Raw genomic sequence first — 17,441 nt, 5'->3', positions numbered from 1 at the left:
TTTAGACCAGGTCAATTGGACCTTTTCCACTATAGATTGGGAAGGATGACGTTTTGTTTCTAAGAACTTGGAAATCCAGTAGAAAAAAGATGCTGTACTGGAAAATACTTGGTTGGGTTGAGGGATGTCTTGCCTGTCACTTTGTTTACTTTTTCCATATATTATAATTTTGCTTTTCATCATATAAAGCCATATATCATGTACCCCATTGTTGAATACTTTGCATTAACTGTAGATAAAAAACTACATTCAAAATTATTCTGAAATTGATTCTCCGTGCGATTTTTGTTGCAGTATATTTCTAACAGCTACTTACCTTCAGATAATGCTCTGTGACAATGGATAATCTGATACCTGCTTTATTCATCTTTTATATGCACTCATAAATTCATTTATATCTCAGATATAAATCATATTGCTTCTGGAAGCAATCCAATGAATGGAGATGTGTTTGTTATGAACAATTTTGTTTTCATGTTAGCTGGTGTTGAACTATAGTATTTATACCTGTTTTCTCATATTAACTTTGGATTGGCCTTTCTTTGTAGTTTTATTTTTTTACTTATATTTTTATACCTGCTTTCTTCATCTTCCACATGTTAAACAGTTCATCTATGTCTAAAAGATTACCACTTTTTTGCTTTTAGGAGGAAGCAACCCAATCAAAGGAGATATGCTTGTCATAGGAGGTTCCATGCTTTATGGAATTAGCAATGTTAGTGAGGTATGTGATTTTTCTCATTGATTTAGTTGGCAGTTGCGATACAAATCCGTATCTTTCATATGTGCTTTTTGTTTCAAACATCATTACATGCATGGTTCTGTCAGTTTTTTCATTTTTGAATTCTAAGCAGCAACATTGGGTGTTTCAGTGAGGTATTCTAGAAATTTTAAATTTTAAGTTAATAGCATAACATATCTTTGGTCGAGGCATAGAAATCCTAGTGATATTGATGCAAACTTGATATCATGTATGTTTGAGACAAACTAGTAACGTAATATGAGAACAGAATGTACGTTGAAGAAATATATGTGATATTATAAATTCTTTGTGGCCTGTGCATCTGGAAGAAAGATCACCTCTGTACCATTGTTGTGGTAGAATGACGTTAAAGTATGGCAATCTTTAGCAGAATGTTTCATTAGTTGGATCTTTGCAGATCTTTATCTCACATATGTACAAAGCCATCTCAAGCATAGGAGAAGATACAAGCAAGAGAAGGATGAGAAGAGGAAACGTGAAACTTGAGATACAACATATAGGGGCCGACCCCCTTTGGTTACACAACTAAGCAAATCTGGACCAAAACAGCCCTCATACATTGACCACAAGTTGAAAGCTAAAATACAAAACTACCCCTAACTTACATAATAATACATAAGTGGGTATTACCCAACACTAATGATATATCACATTCCTTAACAACATAAAATGCTGTTATTTCTTTTCAGGATTTTTAAATTGAACAGCTTGAGTTTGGGCCCTAAAATGTCTTTGGCTATGACAATTTTCATACTTCTACTTTTATGACAGATAATTTGTCAGCGCTAAAGCCCTTAACATATATGTTGGTTACAAAAGCATCAAAGTTGTAGACATCATGTTTCATGATATTAGGGCTAGAGTGTTTTCTAGGAGTATGTCAAAACATCAGGCTGTGATGCTTAGGTGTGGGGAGGGGTCTTGACCATTGCAACAGGTTTCTGAAAAGTCGGAAAAAGATAATATTAATATCAAATAAAGATAGAAGAACATGAGCACCACAGTACAATCAGAGAAAGGGAAAAAGATCGAGGTCCCATAAAAGGCTTTAACCACTGAATGTCAGAGTTACCTCATTTCACTTTAATGTATAAGATAGCATCACTTGTAATTGACAAATGTATGTTAGAGATGCTGCTTCGATTTCCATTAAAGGTACGACAGTTCATCTCCTTCCAAATAGTCTACCAAGTTACCTGAAGCCAATATTGTAATGAAAAGAGGCGGAAGCATAAATAGAGCAAAAGGCACTCTTAAAGAGTGACCACAAGAGTCAAGAACACAAGCACTAAAAGTGCACACACAAAACTCTCAAAAGTGAAAATGACTTAAAGTCATAAGTTGGATATTATTGAAGAAGGAAAGAGAAGGGTGAAAAACCCATACATTTACAAGGGGGAGCCTCCTCTTTATATAGAGGAGGAGAGCATAAAGGAGGACCATAAAGGGGGCTCCCTTCTAGTCGTTGGGAGCCCCAACGGTCATAAATATGACTGTTGGGGTCCCAACGACTAGATAGGTGGGGCCCCTTATGGTCCTAAAAGTCAAAAACTGAAAAAGGAAAAAGTAAAAAGAAAAAGGGGAAAAAGAAAGGAAAAAGGAAAAAGGAAAAAGGTAAAAGTACAGGTGAAATTACCAAAACACCCTTATCGGGTTTTTGGTTTATACAAAACAGAAAAAGCTATATTATGTATATATATATATATATACACGTATATATATACGAATGTATATATATAAGTATATGTATATATATATATTTATATATACATAATTTAACATGCCCCCTCAATCTTTACGGGGAGAAGACCGAAAGTTTGCCAAGAAGAAACATGAATCGTGGAGTTGGGAGCGCCTTGGTGAAGAAGTCAGCCAGTTGATACTCTGAAGTGACATATGGCAATGTGATGGTTCCTTTGAGATATTCGTCTCGAACATAATAGCAATCCATTTCGATATGCTTGGTCCGCTCATGAAAGGTGTGATTGCTGGCAATGTATATCGCACTTTTGTTATCACAACAGAGCTTGGTGGGAGTGAAAATGAGAACGCCCATGTCACCAAGGAGACTTCTGAGCCACACAATTTCCATGGTTGTCATCGCCATAGCCTGATATTCAGCTTCAGTAGATGATAATGAGACCTTCTGCTGCTTCTTGCATCTCCACGAGATGAGAGATTCACCTAAAAAAATGCAAAGACCCGTAATTGAGATACGATCATTGGGATTTCCTCCCCAGTCAGCATCAGTAAAAACAGTTAATTCAAGGGATGAGGAAGAGGATAAGAAGAGTCCCTTGGAGATGGTATGTTTGATATATCGCACAATTCTCATTACGGCCGCCATATGAACCGAAGTAGGTGCATGCTGAAACTGGCTCGCTGCATGAACCGCATGAGCTATGTCTGGACGTGTGATGGATAGATAGGTGAGGGATCCGATTAATTGACGGTAGGAGGTTGGATCTTCAAGGAGAACACCATCTTCAAGTCTTAGTTTCGAATTGATAACTTCGGGAGTCTCAACTTTCTTTTCATCGGATATTCCTGATTTGATACAAATTTTTGCAGCTAATTTCATTTGAGATAAGATGTATCCACGCGCGGAATAAGCCACTTCAATTCCTAAAAAATATCTCAGAAAACCAAGATCAGACATATCAAAAGTATCTTTTAACATAGACTTAACATCATTTACTCCCTTTTTGTCATTCCCAGTGATGGTCATATCATCAACATACAGCAGAAGCATAATAATGGAGTCACCTGTCCTTTTAACAAAAAGAGCAGTGTCAGTATAGCAAGAAGAAAAACCTAAATTGATTAGTACATTACTAAACCTGTCATACCAAGCTTTAGGAGCTTGCTTAAGTCCATATAAGGCCTTTTTTAATTTCAAAATTTTTCCATCTAAATTCATACCTGGAGGCGGTTCCATATAAACTTCTTCATTTAAATTACCATTCAAAAAGGAATTTTTGACATCAAGTTGAAAGATTGACCATTTTTTAACAGAGGCTATAGCAATAAGGGCTCGAACACTAGTCATTCGAGCAACTGGGGCAAAAGTTTCATCATAATCTACCCCATACTTTTGGGCATATCCCTTGGTTACCAACCTAGCTTTATATCTTTCTAATGAACCATCACTCTTAGTTTTTACCTTAAAAACCCATCTACATCCAATGGGTTTCTTGCCATTGGGAGGATCAATGATTTCCCAAGTTTATGCCTTTTTAAGGGCATTAAGTTCAAGTTCCATAGCTTCATTCCAATGAGCATATTGTTTAGCATCATTGTAATGAGATGGTTCATGAAAGGAGTGAAGAGCAAGTAGGCATGCTCGAAAATTAGGAGAAAAAGAGTCATAAGAAACAAATCTATTTGGTATCTTGGGAATACGATTTGATTTTCTTTGAGCGGTCTCTTCGATCGACTCACTTTGAGAGAAATTTTCAAGGGCACAAGGTGGATTTCTTTCATTCCTTCTAGAGTAGACTTGTATTTGTCTTGAAACATTTTCTTCTAAGTTTTGATTATTATTTGGATGTTCAAAAAGATCTTCATTAAGAGGTTCACTAGGATCAACATGATCATCTATGATGTTTTCTTGAGGTAACAAGTCAAATAAGAAGGAATAGTCAATATTTTCATTTGGTTGGTGCGAAAAACCATTTTCTTCTTCGAGGAATGTGACATCTTTTGAGATATAAAGTTTATTCTTAAGCATTCGATATCCTTTTTGTTTTTCGCCATATCCTAAGAAAATACATTCAATAGCTCTAGGAGAAAGTTTATCATTTTTGCGAGTTAGAACAAAGCATTTACATCCAAAAATTCTTAATCTTTTATAATCGGGAGACATATTGTAAAGTTTTTCAAATGGAGAAAGATTTTTCAAAGAGGATGAGGGGGTTCTATTGATGAGATATGTGGAGGTTAGAACCGCTTCGGCTCAAAAGGATTTTGGGATATTTTTTGAAATCAATAACGTTCTTGTAGTTTCTATTATGTGCCTATGCTTTCTTTCCGCAAGACCATTTTGTTGCGGAGTGTTAGGACAAGAACGTTGATGACAAATTCCATTTTCTTTTAAATAGCTTTGAAAATCATTAGACATATATTCACCTCCTGAATCGGATCTAAGAATAGATAGATTTCCCAAAAATTGATTTTTAACCATTGCATGAAATTCTTTAAAGAAGGAGAAGACTTCGGATTTGCGACTTAGGAAGTATATTCACGTAAATCGAGTGAAGTCATCAATAAAGACCACATAACACGAAAAACCTCCTTTAGACAAAATAGGGGAGGGTCCCCACACATCGGAATGAACAAGCTCAAATGGCCGAGTGGTAAAGTAACTTCTTTGAGGAAATGGACTAGCTTTAGATTTCCCAAAAATGCAATCTTTACAAGTCATATGATTGTCTTTACAAGTATTGTTCAAAAACGGAAAAAGAGACATTTTTACAAAATTTGGATGACCAAGTCTCTCATGCCAAATTCCAATACTTTTGTCTTTTACAAGATTGCAAGATGACTTAGATGGAAGCGTCAAAAAGTCCATAAAATAGAGATCACCCATTCTATGGCCTTGCCCAATCAGCTTCCCTGACTGGAGATCCTGCACGGTGCAATCTTTAGGTGAGAAAGAGACTTGGCATCCATGATCGGTGATTTGGGAAACGGAAAAAAGATTTAAATTAATTTTTGGAACGATTCTAACTTTAGGAACAAAAAAGTTTTGAGAATTTTTTGAAGTCAAGTGTTCCAATACTTTCAATTTTCAATGATGTTCCATCGGCCGTTGAAACATAAGAGGACATGGGTTCGGAAAAAACATTTGAAAGAGAGTTTTTATGAGATGTCATATGAAAAGAAGCACCGGAGTCTAGTATCCACATACCTGGAGGTGATGAAGAGTAGGCGATGGCGGCTCCGGATGTTGAAGGAGAAGTCTTGAGAAGATGTTGGAGAACTTCGGAGATGTGATTTAGAGTTTCTTTGATATCTCCCTCTTTGGTACCTTCTTTCTTCTTTGGAGAATTTTCTCCAACTGCGGCTACCTTTCCTTTAAGTTTTGGACAAACCGGTCTAATGTGTCCCGGTTCATTACAATAATGGCATATTATTCCCTTTCTAGGCCCATTACTATTTTTGTTAAAATGGGGAGGTGAGAATTTTCTCCAACCGCGACTACCTTTCCTTTAAGTTTTGGACAAACCGGTCTAATGTGTCTCGGTTCATTACAATAATGACATATTATTCCCTTTCTAGGCCCATTACTATTTTTGTTAAAATGGGGAGGTCTATATGCTTTAACATTCGATCCGGGCCTAGTAACAGCTAACACTTCATCACTCTTAATGCTCAAGCCAAGTCGAGTTTCTTCTTGACATATCTCGGCAAGGGCATCTTCAATAGGTAGGGCTTTGCTTCTATGGAGAAGAGATGCCCTAACCTGTTCAAATTTCGGGCGAAGTCCACGAAGAAATTGAAAAAAGTGCTCCTTTTCAATTTGTTCCCTTCTTAACTCAATATCTTGTGGAGCTACCCATTTAGGCTCAAGAAGGGTAAGTTCATCCCAAAGAGGGGTTAGAGAGCTAAAATAGTCCCGGACACTCATATCCATTTGTTTGGTGGAACGGATTTTTTCTTGACAAAAAAATTGTCGAGCAAGATCCTTTTGGGTATTCATACCCTTAAGGAAAAACCAAGCCTCATTGGCCCTTCTAAATTTGACAATATTAGCACAATTTTTAAGGTCAACATTGTTCATAAACCATGCCAAAATTTTGGCATGGTTACTTTCCCAATCCTCAACTTTGGATTGATGGTCATTGATAACTTTGATGCGCTCATCGCCATCTAAAGCTTTTTCAATCTCATTTTCGATTTTAGTGAGAACAAGGGAGGGTTCGGGAGTAGTTCCCATAACAAAACCCCAAAGTTTCTTACCTCTTAGATGATTTTCCATAGCGGAGGCCCACATGAGATAGTTGGACCCATTTAGCTTAAAAGAAAGCTCCATTTTAGAGTCACGTTCCATCGGCACCAAATATACTTCCTTTCTTCAAAAACTTTGAGAGGCACGCGTCCCAAGATAGCAAAAGAGAAGCCCAATCACCAACCGAGCTCTGATACCATGTAATGAAAAGAGGCGGAAGCACAAATAAAGCAAAAGGCACTCTTAAAGAGTGACCACAAGAGTCAAGAACACAAGCACTAAAAGTGCACACAAAACTCTCAAAAGTGAAAATGACTTAAAGTCATAAGTTGGATATTATTGAAGAAGGAAAGAGAAGGGTGAAAAACCCATACATTTACAAGGGGGAGCCTCCTCTTTATATAGAGGAGGAGAGCATAAAGGAGGACCATAAAGGGGGCTCCCTTCTAGTCGTTGGGAGCCCCAACGACTAGATAGGTGGGGCCCCTTATGGTCCTAAAAGTCAAAAACTGAAAAAGGAAAAAGTAAAAAGAAAAAAGGGAAAAAGAAAGAAAAAAGGAAAAAGGTAAAAAGGAAAAAGTACAGGTGAAATTACCAAAACACCCTTATCGGGTTTTTGGTTTATACAAAACAGAAAAAAGCTATATTATGTATATATATATACATATATATACTTATATATATACGAATGTATATATATAAGTATATGTATATATATATTTATATATACATAATTTAACAAATATCCCTACTCATACCTCCATCTCTTGCTTTTCCTCAACAGGTCAGATCCTGAAAAGTCTTCATTGGGAGAGATCTCACTAAGGGCGTGTTTCTATACCCTGGTTATCAGAACTGGGTATTCTTTGAGAGCTATGCGTGCTTAAGATTTTCAAACACACCCTAGTAGAAATCTGCAGTTTGGGCCAAGACTATTCTTTGATTCTTTCAAAGAAACTGCATGACTGAAAAAGGTGAGTAATTGATTTCTCAACACTCTCAGACAAACAACATCTAGAAGGCTAGTTTCCTCTTCTCAAAAGGCATACCTAGGTACAGACTCATCGCTCCTGGAGGGGGGCTTGAAATGGTATTCTTTGGCACGACCTGCATATCTGGTTCAAACTACAATTGGAGATATGAGGCAACTGAAAACATGCAGTTTGACTTGCAACACCAGGAAGCACTGTTTTTTTTAAATCTTTGATGAGTTTAATTGATTCTAATGTTGCCATCAGCTGCGACCAATCGTTCAACTCAGCGTCTTTGAGCTTTTTGATGCCCCAGCCATTGGGTGGAGTGCAGCAGTCAACCAAGCGATTTGGAGATGTAAGATTGTAGAGTGCCAGATAAACACATATAGTTGTTCCTTATTGAGCCAAATGTCTATCCATGATCTTATAGAATCCCTGCTTCTAAGCCTTTATGTAACTAACCTGTAGATCTTATAAAAAGAGCAGTGTCAGTATAACATGATCTAAAACCAAGATCCAACATAGTCCTATTGAACCTATCATACCATGCTTGTGGGGCTTATTTAAGCCCATGCAATGCTTTACGAAGACGGAAAATTATACCCTTCTCATTACTCAAACCCTGAGGATCCATGTTTACATCAAATTGGTGTACGAGTCAATTCCTAATAGATGCTACCGCAACTAGAGTCCTTACAGTGGTCATTCGGGCCACTGGAGCAAAAGCTTCTTCGTAGTCTATACCTAGGAGTATCCTTTTGCAACTAACCTAGCTTTGTATCTTTTTAATGAACCATCACTCTTTGTCTTGATTTTAAACACCCACTTACATCCTATAATTATTTTTTTCTTTGGTAGTGGTTGTATTTCCCAAGTATTAACTTTATTTAAGGCATCTAGTTCTAAATTCATCAACCCATTCTTTTATGTTTGGCTTCCCTATAGTTTAAAGGTTAATGATATGAATGTATAGCTATAAGACGAGATTTATAATTTGGTGAATAAGATTCATAAGAAACAAGCATATTAGGTGTTTTAGAAATGCGTTCTGACTTCCTAAGACTAGGTTCTATTTCAAGTAATTAACTATATTTATCAAGCGCATAAGGATGATCCCCACCATCACGTCTAGAATAACATTGACTTTCACGAGTAGGTTCTCTATCAACACGTGGTATAACGACCCCAACCCATACCTGTTGAAAAGTGACAATATATATATATATATATATATTTAAAACAATTGCGAAAACATTCCCAGAGACCCGGGGCCTTTACAGTTGTAACACAACCACAAGGGATCTTATATTACCATCGTCTAAAACAAACCAACTTTATTAATTGAATTTATATAGTCTGAAGACATATGCAAAAGAATGTAAATAAAGCAAAATCATAGAGTCACACTATCCCAAGAAAAGTCTGTAAAGTAGTCGCGTAGTCCTCGTAGCTCCTCGCAAAAGCAAGTCCCTTCACTGGGCCTCAGAGAGTGTAAAAACAAAAAAATAGGGGTGTCAAAATTCAAAGATCCTGCATACAGGTCCTTCTAATGAATCAAATAAATTAAAAGAAAATAAATAAGAATCATGCAATATTTAAGAGGGATGCAATTATGACAAATTTATAATTCAAATAATCATTCAAGCAATAAGGAACAATTGCTAAACAAGAGGGTATAATTATTATCCATAGAGAACATCAATTAAGCAATAAAGACATTTATCATGTAATAAGGAGCAAATATCATGCAATCACCTATACATCACAAGTAAATGAACAAGTAAATATGTATGATCTAATGCATAATAGGAATATGTATGATTTCAATGCATATGCATGAATAATTTATTATCTTTTATGATAGTTTTCTTTTATAAGCATGTCACTATTAAATGCACACAAACTTTAGTTACTCTTTTTATTACTGTTGCCTGCAGATATTCAAAACGGGTAAAAATTTTTGAGGTCAAGTTAGGTTCCCAATTATAGCTTAACACACAATTTGTATTTTATTACTGAGTTTCACACTCAGCCCTCGACCGATATCAGGAATCAACACCATCTATCGAAACATTAAAAATCATATAATGTGGGGACATTATGGAAATACATCCAGTAATGCCACTTTTTTTAGTATACCAAAACAACAACTATGTCTATATACTACCCTCAGGCAAATTGGCGGAATCTCCCTAAAACCGTGGTCGGGAAAAGAACCTTCGGGTTCAGGGGCACAACAACGCACACGAAGTCTTAGTATCCTCACGGTTCTCCAAAACCATAATGTCCAGGATTCTTATACTATAGAAGGGACATCGAGAAAGCGTAGATTAATTCTTTTATCTTGTTATTAATTCAACATACAAAATTAATAACATTGGTTCGCAAATCAACATGCGAAACTCATCACAGGACCACAACCCGTGGCAACATGGAATAATGCAACTAGAACAAAGTTTGATTTTTGCCATGCACAAAAAATCTAAATAAAGAGCAATACATGATCAAGGCTCACACAACCTACGATGCATTCATATGCAAAAATCATAAATAGCATGCCACTATGCATTAATTTTACATGCTTTTTAATGCACAATCATGTATGCTAATTTAGAGATATGCATGAAACAACAATATTTATATGCATGTGTTCACGTAATCATGTCAAATACATGCTTTCATTCATGAATCATCTTAATTAAAACATGTGAACACTCATGCAATTATGTACATAAAGCAACTTTGCAATAATGTTGTGACTAAGCATGATATACTAAGTGCAAACATGTGAAAGTTTAATTTTTCTTGCATGCATAAGGCCATCTCTAATTTAATTAACTAATCTGAAAATTTACAAATCAAACTGAGTTCTATTCAAGCTATAACAGGTAGAAGCAATATGCATGATCAATTTTTTTTTGTTGAAAGATTATCTGCATACCCAACCAACTGGCACTCAGCTGGGATTCTAAAACCCACGCAGACACCCTGCACAGGCTGGACATGTGCAGGTCTGCCAGGGCCTGGCAGGCCAGCCGAGTCATGCCGGGTATGACTCGGCTGGGCTGCCAGCCAGCCCAACAATGTTTTTTTCAGAACCTTCCCAGCCGAGCCCACTCGGCAGGGCCCAACAGGCTCGGCAGGCCAGGCCAGCTGAACTTAGTTCAGCGGGGCTTGACAGGCCTGTCAGCACGTGGCCAGGTCTGGCCAGCCGAGCTGATTGGCTGGGCCAGACCAGCCCTTGCCTGACCGATTGGCTGGGCCTGGCGGGGCCGGACTTTGCCCAACCGAGCCCAACTCAGTTGGGCTGCCAGCCAGGCCAGCACAACTATATAAAAAAAATATTTCTAACATGCGAAAACCCACACATTTAATTTTGATTATGCATGCATATGCAAATGTATATACAAATCTCATCTCTCAAGTATACATAATTTCACTTAGTTTTGCATGCATGTACAGACTCATGTTTCAAGTGTGCATTTATATGCTTAATCATAAATTAAGAATATACACATGTTCAGATTTGCATAGATTCGTAAACCAATAAACCATGCTTATGCAGATAGTCAGTTAGGTATGCATGTACAAACAAATTCATTCTCATGAATATATGCATATACTTATTTTTACATCCATTTTTTTTCAAGATCTTACATGCACTAAATTTGGGCCAGATTTGCGCATGTTTACATGGCAAATCTGTCCCGATTTAGGGATCCACGACACATAATAGGGTATGTATATATACAAATACAAGCATTGATATATATATTTTTCCCAAAATAAACCTCAGAAAAGAGAAACATTAATCCTCTACTAGAGTAAATATTCAGGTAGGTTTACTCTTTTCCTATGGATTTTCACTAAAATCTTGCATGAAAATCCAATCCATGCTCTTTTTCTTATTCGAAACAAGAGAAAGACCCGTACCTTAAGCGTAGATCGAAAGAAAACTAAGGATCGATGGTTGAAAACACTGGACAACTGGAGATGAAACGATCTCCTTCTCTCTCTCTCTTTCTCTTGGAGTTGACATTTTTTTTTATCAATATAAAGGCTAAAAGGGGGGTGACCCCCCCCCCCCTCTCCAGCTCCTTCTAGAGAGAGCCTACACCTTAAGGACTCTCACTCTTTCTCATTTTTCCAAAATTTTAAAACTCTTTAAGTTGGCTTTTCAAAATTTTCTTTCTAATTCAATTAGACTTTCTCAAACCTTCTTTAGCTTTCTAAAGACCATTTAGGATTCTACTAAGGAGTCCTAATCAACTAACAAAAGCGAATTTCGGAATTAATTAAATTTAATTAATTAATTAATTAAATTTAATTAATTAATTAATTATTAATAATTAAATATCCAGAAACTTTCAGAGGGTACCTTATCCCTCTGGGAGTTTTTTTAACTCTAAATAACCTCAATTTAAATATAATAAGTGAATTTAAAGTTGGAATTTCATTGGGCATGGGTTTTGAATCTGGATCTGAATCTAAGATCCAAATCCATATCCAAAATCCAATCGGGTCTTGGGATGAATCAATTTCAGATTAATATGGGTCTTGGATAGAGTCTAGATCCATATTAATTTGGATCAAATACATTGGATCCAGTCCGATCCAAATCCAGACTGGGCTCGTCGAAGCGATCCTTTAAAAATGCGATTTTCGGATCAACCGTAACTCGAATTCAGAAAAATAAAATATCGTTACGCTCAAAATTTTGAAACGCATCCAACGATATATAACTCGAACTTTGCTTCTGAATTTTGCCCAAAAATAATCTGAATTTTGCTTGAATTTAAAGGTTGAAAATAAAACTTTTTCTCACGTTCTAAGTGGCTCGTTTAGGCCTTGTCGATGAGACTTGGGCCAAGCTCAGACTTAAAAGCCTCGACCTAAAATCAAGAATCTACCGATTTTTCCAAATTTTTGAAAAATCTCAAAATTACTAAGTATGAAAATATGCGATATTACATCCCTATCCCCTTAAAAGAATTTCGTCCACGAAATTAGAACGTACCGAATAGGTGTAGATAGTGGTGATGCATATCTGCCTCAGGCTCCCAAGTGCACTCGTCTAGTCTGTGATGTTGCCAGCGCACCTTCACGAAAGGGATCGTCCTACTACGAAGCATCTCCTAGCGATCCACAATCTTGACTGGCCTCATCTCTATCGTCAATTCAGGTTGCACCTCGATCACCTCATAGTGAATCACATGTGAGGGGTCAGGTACATACTTCATCAACATCGAGACATGAAAAACGTTGTGGATCAGCGAAAATTGAGGAAGAAGTGTCACGATATGCGGTCTCCCCAACCCGCTCAAGGATCTCAAAGGGTCCCACATACTGAGGACTCAACTTCTCCTTCTTCCCGAATCGGAAGACACTCTTCGTAGGAGAGATCCGTATGAACACGTGATCGCTTACGTCGGAACTGAGCTCCCTACGACATTGATCGGCATAGCTCTTTTCTCTGCTCTGCGCTGCAACTAACCTCTGTCGGATCAAACACACCTGGTTCACTTAATGCTGGATGATCTCTAGAGACTCCACTGCTCTCACTCCAACCTCATCCCAACATACATGGGATCTACATGGTCTACCATATAGAGCTTCGTACGGGGTTATACCAATACTGGCATGAAAGTTGTTATTGTTGATGCAACTTTTTCAATAAAGTATTTTTAAAAGATATTTTTCAGAAAAAGTGTCTGTGTAAACAATGCATCAAATCATAAAAACCGACTCACACTAGTGGTGAAGTCCGGGTCGAACTCAGAAAATGGGTTTAATCACTTTTGTACCCCACACAAGATGAATTTTGTTGCCTTTTAATAAAAATAAAAAGAGTAATTAACTAATTACAAGAGTTACCCTTTGTAGAGGGCTCAAAGAATAAAATGGCCTTATTACAACCCAATTAATTAAAATAGCCCTCTAGCCCCCAAAAAAATAAAAATAAGAAAAGTAAAAATTACATAGCTTCTTTTCCAAGCACTTTAGCCTTCTTCTCTTAATGCGTGCACAGTTCCTCACTATCGCGCTTTTGTCCCTCAATGTTGAGCCCTCCTGCAAGACACAAACACAAAACACACGAACTACTCGACTGCCTAATCTAGTGTTAGTTGCAAAATAACAACGGAAACAAAATCCAAAAATCAAGAATCTATATGTATCTAATCCTACAAAAAAAATCTAAAACTATATGCACTGCTTAAGGTCTATCAGACTATCAAGCATCAAATAATTAAGGAAAGACACACAAACTGGCCGCAATTGCAATCAGCAATACTTAATGATTTTGTGCAATAAATTTTTTAATTAAGTTACTGCTCAAACATGCAGCCCGGCTAACATAAACAAATCGGCTGTAGGCTGGCCGAATCTGATATGGATAATGCAAACAGCAGCCAACCCGATTTGTCTTTGAAAGCCCAAAAAATTTTCAGTTTCAATCTCGGCAAGCCCCGATTTGTTTCACCACTCTGTAATCACCTAAATCTTGCCCAGTCAGACTGTCCAGAATAATGGAATCAAGTCTGGACCATGCACACCGTGTGATCAGATTGTCAGTAAATCCAAGAAAAAAATTGCTTTATGCTGTTCAGCCTTGTTGGGTCTGACCTGACCTGATAGCTCACAGGTCGGCTCAGATCTACGGCAGTTTCACGCTGAATCAGCAATGCTGTGTGGGCCAGAATACAATACTTTTTGCACCAGTGATTGACTCAGTTATGAAAAAAATTGAGTTGTGATTTTTGGTCGTTGGATTGAGCACCGCTGGGCCTGGTTCGGGCCTGGTCAGGATCAGGCTGAACTGCGTGGGTCTGATTAAGGGACCCTGGCCAGATCTGCGTGCACACGCTGATCACGCCGGTCTAGTCAATGGAACTTGATTAGATCCTTGTGGCTGCGTGTTCTTTCAAAAAGAATAAAACTGAACTGACTAAAAAGAACAAACTATATGCTGACTAACTTTAATTTTTCTAAACTATATGCGACCTGTTACAATTGTGCAATATGCTATGCTGAAAAGAAATAAACCTAACCTAACCTACAGCACATGACTTATTATGCTAGATGCTAGATGATGCGTGAAACCGAACTCTATTTTAACTAGTTATGATGAATATGCAACGATCAAACTACGCTATATGCATTAACCTAATGTGAAGTGGGGAAGAAGAGACTTACCGAATGGCTCGCCTCCGACGGACGGGTTGAGAAGAAAAGCGGTCTTCCGTAGTGATCACATGCGGCTCCCCGACAAAAAAGAAAGAAGGTACCAGCGAAGAGATGGGCTAGAAAAGAGAAGAAAAGGGAGAAGGTAGAAGAGAAGAAGGCAAGAGGAATCGGTAGAGAGAGAGGGAGAAGAGGTAGAGGAGAGAGATAGGGGGCGTGAGCTTCAAGATGGGAAAGACGCCCCCCTCTTTCTCAAGCCTATTATTTATAACCCATAATTAGGGTTAATTAGATTTTTTAAGAAAAATTTCAAAAAGAGTCCACAAGGTTTTCTAAAATTTCAAAAGACTCCCTTTTCAAAAATTATTTTCTAACTTATTTAATTTTGCTAAAAGACTCAAAGAAGACTCTAATTTGCTCAATTTACAATTTTAATTGAAATCAATGAAACTACTAACAAACAAACATTTTTAATTATTTTTCACACGTAATCATGCATGTAAAGAGGTCGGGGTAGGCCTAGGAAGACTTGGATGGAGATGATAGGAAAGGATATGAATGCTTTGAACCTCACCGAGGACATGTCATTGGATAGAAATGATTGGAGGAGAAGGATTCTTGTGGAAGACTCAGAATGATTTTCTTTGTTGGTTCATATCGCCGACCCCAATTGTTTTGGGATGAAGGCGTAGTTGTTGTTGTTGTTTGTTGTTTGTAATCATGCATGTAAATATGTAAAAACTATGCATGATCAAATTCTCCTATGCTTATCGTTTGCTAGTCCTCGAGCAAACTGACTCTGAACAGAAAGCAAAGGACAAACTAAGCAAAAACCTAACTCACTTTCGTAGGAATCACGACTGCATTTAGCGCATGCAACAAGCCCTTTAAAACCTTGGGTTACCTCAGTAGACGAGTAAGGTCTCGTAAGGGTTTGTATTGATGCTACCCACAAACATCTCTATCATGTATGCATAAAGATTTAAATTTAAGAACATTAGGAAACTAAGGAGTTTGTTTTTACGAATATTTCATGTCATTACACTTTCAAGAAATATTTAGAGTCTTTATATGTCACTACACAGTAAAAATTTTTTCTTTTACTTTTTAAAGAAAAATTATAATCATTTATGCTTTATTCCCAGAAAGTCAAATAAACACATCTCATTGTTTATTTATCCTCACTTATATGTTTTCTGCACAGGTTTCTAAAAAATTATTCCTAAGCAGTGAACTTTATCTTTATACTCTTGATTTTCTTTCTTTTTCTTTTTTCAGTTTTTTCATTTTTTTTACACTTTTTCTTTCTTTTATTGAACACTATATCAGATTTCTAGTTTTTGCTACCCATATAACGAGTTTTGGGTCAGTGACTTCCAGGTCAGACGACCTTAGGGCACCAGATACAAAGTATCCCTTGAACTTAATTGCTCGAGTCACTAGACTTTCAATTTTCATAGTTTTACGTATAACTTGTTTCTTGTCATGTGCAATGTCAACATCTATTAGGCTCTCTATAAAGTCCATGTAACGGGCTTTCAAGCTACTTGCAATGTAGTGAATGTCCTGTCGTTTCTGTTTTTCTCACTCTTTTCGTGTCTTTGGCCAGTGGCTACTTGCACCTTCTCTTAATAAGAGTTCTCTTTCCCTAAGAAAAACGAAGAATTGGGAAATGTGACATACTTTTAGTGAAAGTGTATTTTGTTATGCCATGAGGAGAATCTTAGAAAATCCTAGATTCATAGTATCTGTCTCATTTATTAGTTAGTTTTGGTGTTTTCATTAGTTCATTTTGTTTTGCTTTAGGGTATTTATTGTTTTGTGTTTTATGATTAAAATTGATAATTTAGTGAGAAACCAATGTTTTTAGATAGAAAACTTGTTCTAGTGTTTTACCTGCACTATTGTATATTTCCCCCAAAAATATGTGCCTCCTTTCTTCCCTAATTGCTAGGCAATCTAAATTATCATTTTCCTTCATAGGCATAGAAAAAATGAAGTTGAAGAATTATGCCAGCCCAAATGTTTCTGGCTCTTTTTTTGCTCTTAAAGTTCAGGAACCTGTTGTGCTGATAAAAATCTATGGCATTGCAATTTCTCCATTTTTCATATTGTATTTCTTCATACCATCTGTCTGTCCTTTAGTTCTTTTCATTTTGGTGCTCTTTTCTACATTTGTCATTTTATCCTGCAATGGCAAAACTTTAGGTGAGTATGTAGTCATATTCCGGCAACTCTATGCCATTGCCTTGCTCAAGTATCTTGTATCGATTGTCCTGTACTCTTTGAACAATATATAAAACTGGCAATAAATTTGTAATGATGAAACATCCTTCTGATCTTTGTTTGTTGTCTATGCGTAATTTTCATTTTTATATATTTTTTGTCCAGGAGTTTCTGGTAAAAAATGCTGATAGGATTGAACTTATGGCAATGTTGGGAACCTTTGGAGCTCTGGTCAGTGCATGCCAAATGTATCCTGAATTTATTAAAACTTATTTTAATAACTTCTAATGATGTTTACTTTTTTCTAAGCAGCATTTGGATTTGCACATATGATAATTGTTATGCT

General features: G+C 36.8%; 1 protein-coding gene across 5 annotated transcripts in view; it reads left to right on the top strand.

Moving 5' to 3' along the window:
• LOC149843157 (solute carrier family 35 protein (DUF914)) overlaps window positions 1-17,441 on the top strand; it is a 90,205-nt gene that overhangs the window by 18,284 nt on the left and 54,480 nt on the right. For all 5 annotated transcript variants that reach the window (XR_016430851.1, XR_016430852.1, XM_089999625.1 and 2 more), the window contains exons 5-6: window positions 648-724; window positions 17,261-17,343. Coding sequence is in view for 3 of the 5 variants with exons in the window: in XM_089999625.1 (XP_089855751.1) it covers window positions 648-724; window positions 17,261-17,343 (160 nt within the window). In the remaining 2 variants the exon portion in view is untranslated. The remainder of the gene's footprint in view (window positions 1-647; window positions 725-17,260; window positions 17,344-17,441) is intronic.

Source organism: Nuphar pumila, chromosome 3 (assembly GCF_984573655.1).
Source record: "Nuphar pumila chromosome 3, dmNupPumi1.hap1.1, whole genome shotgun sequence".
NCBI classification, from domain to species: domain Eukaryota; kingdom Viridiplantae; phylum Streptophyta; class Magnoliopsida; order Nymphaeales; family Nymphaeaceae; genus Nuphar; species Nuphar pumila.
The sequence above is the reverse complement of the archived record's forward strand: the minus strand, read 5'-3'. Positions and strand labels throughout refer to the sequence as shown.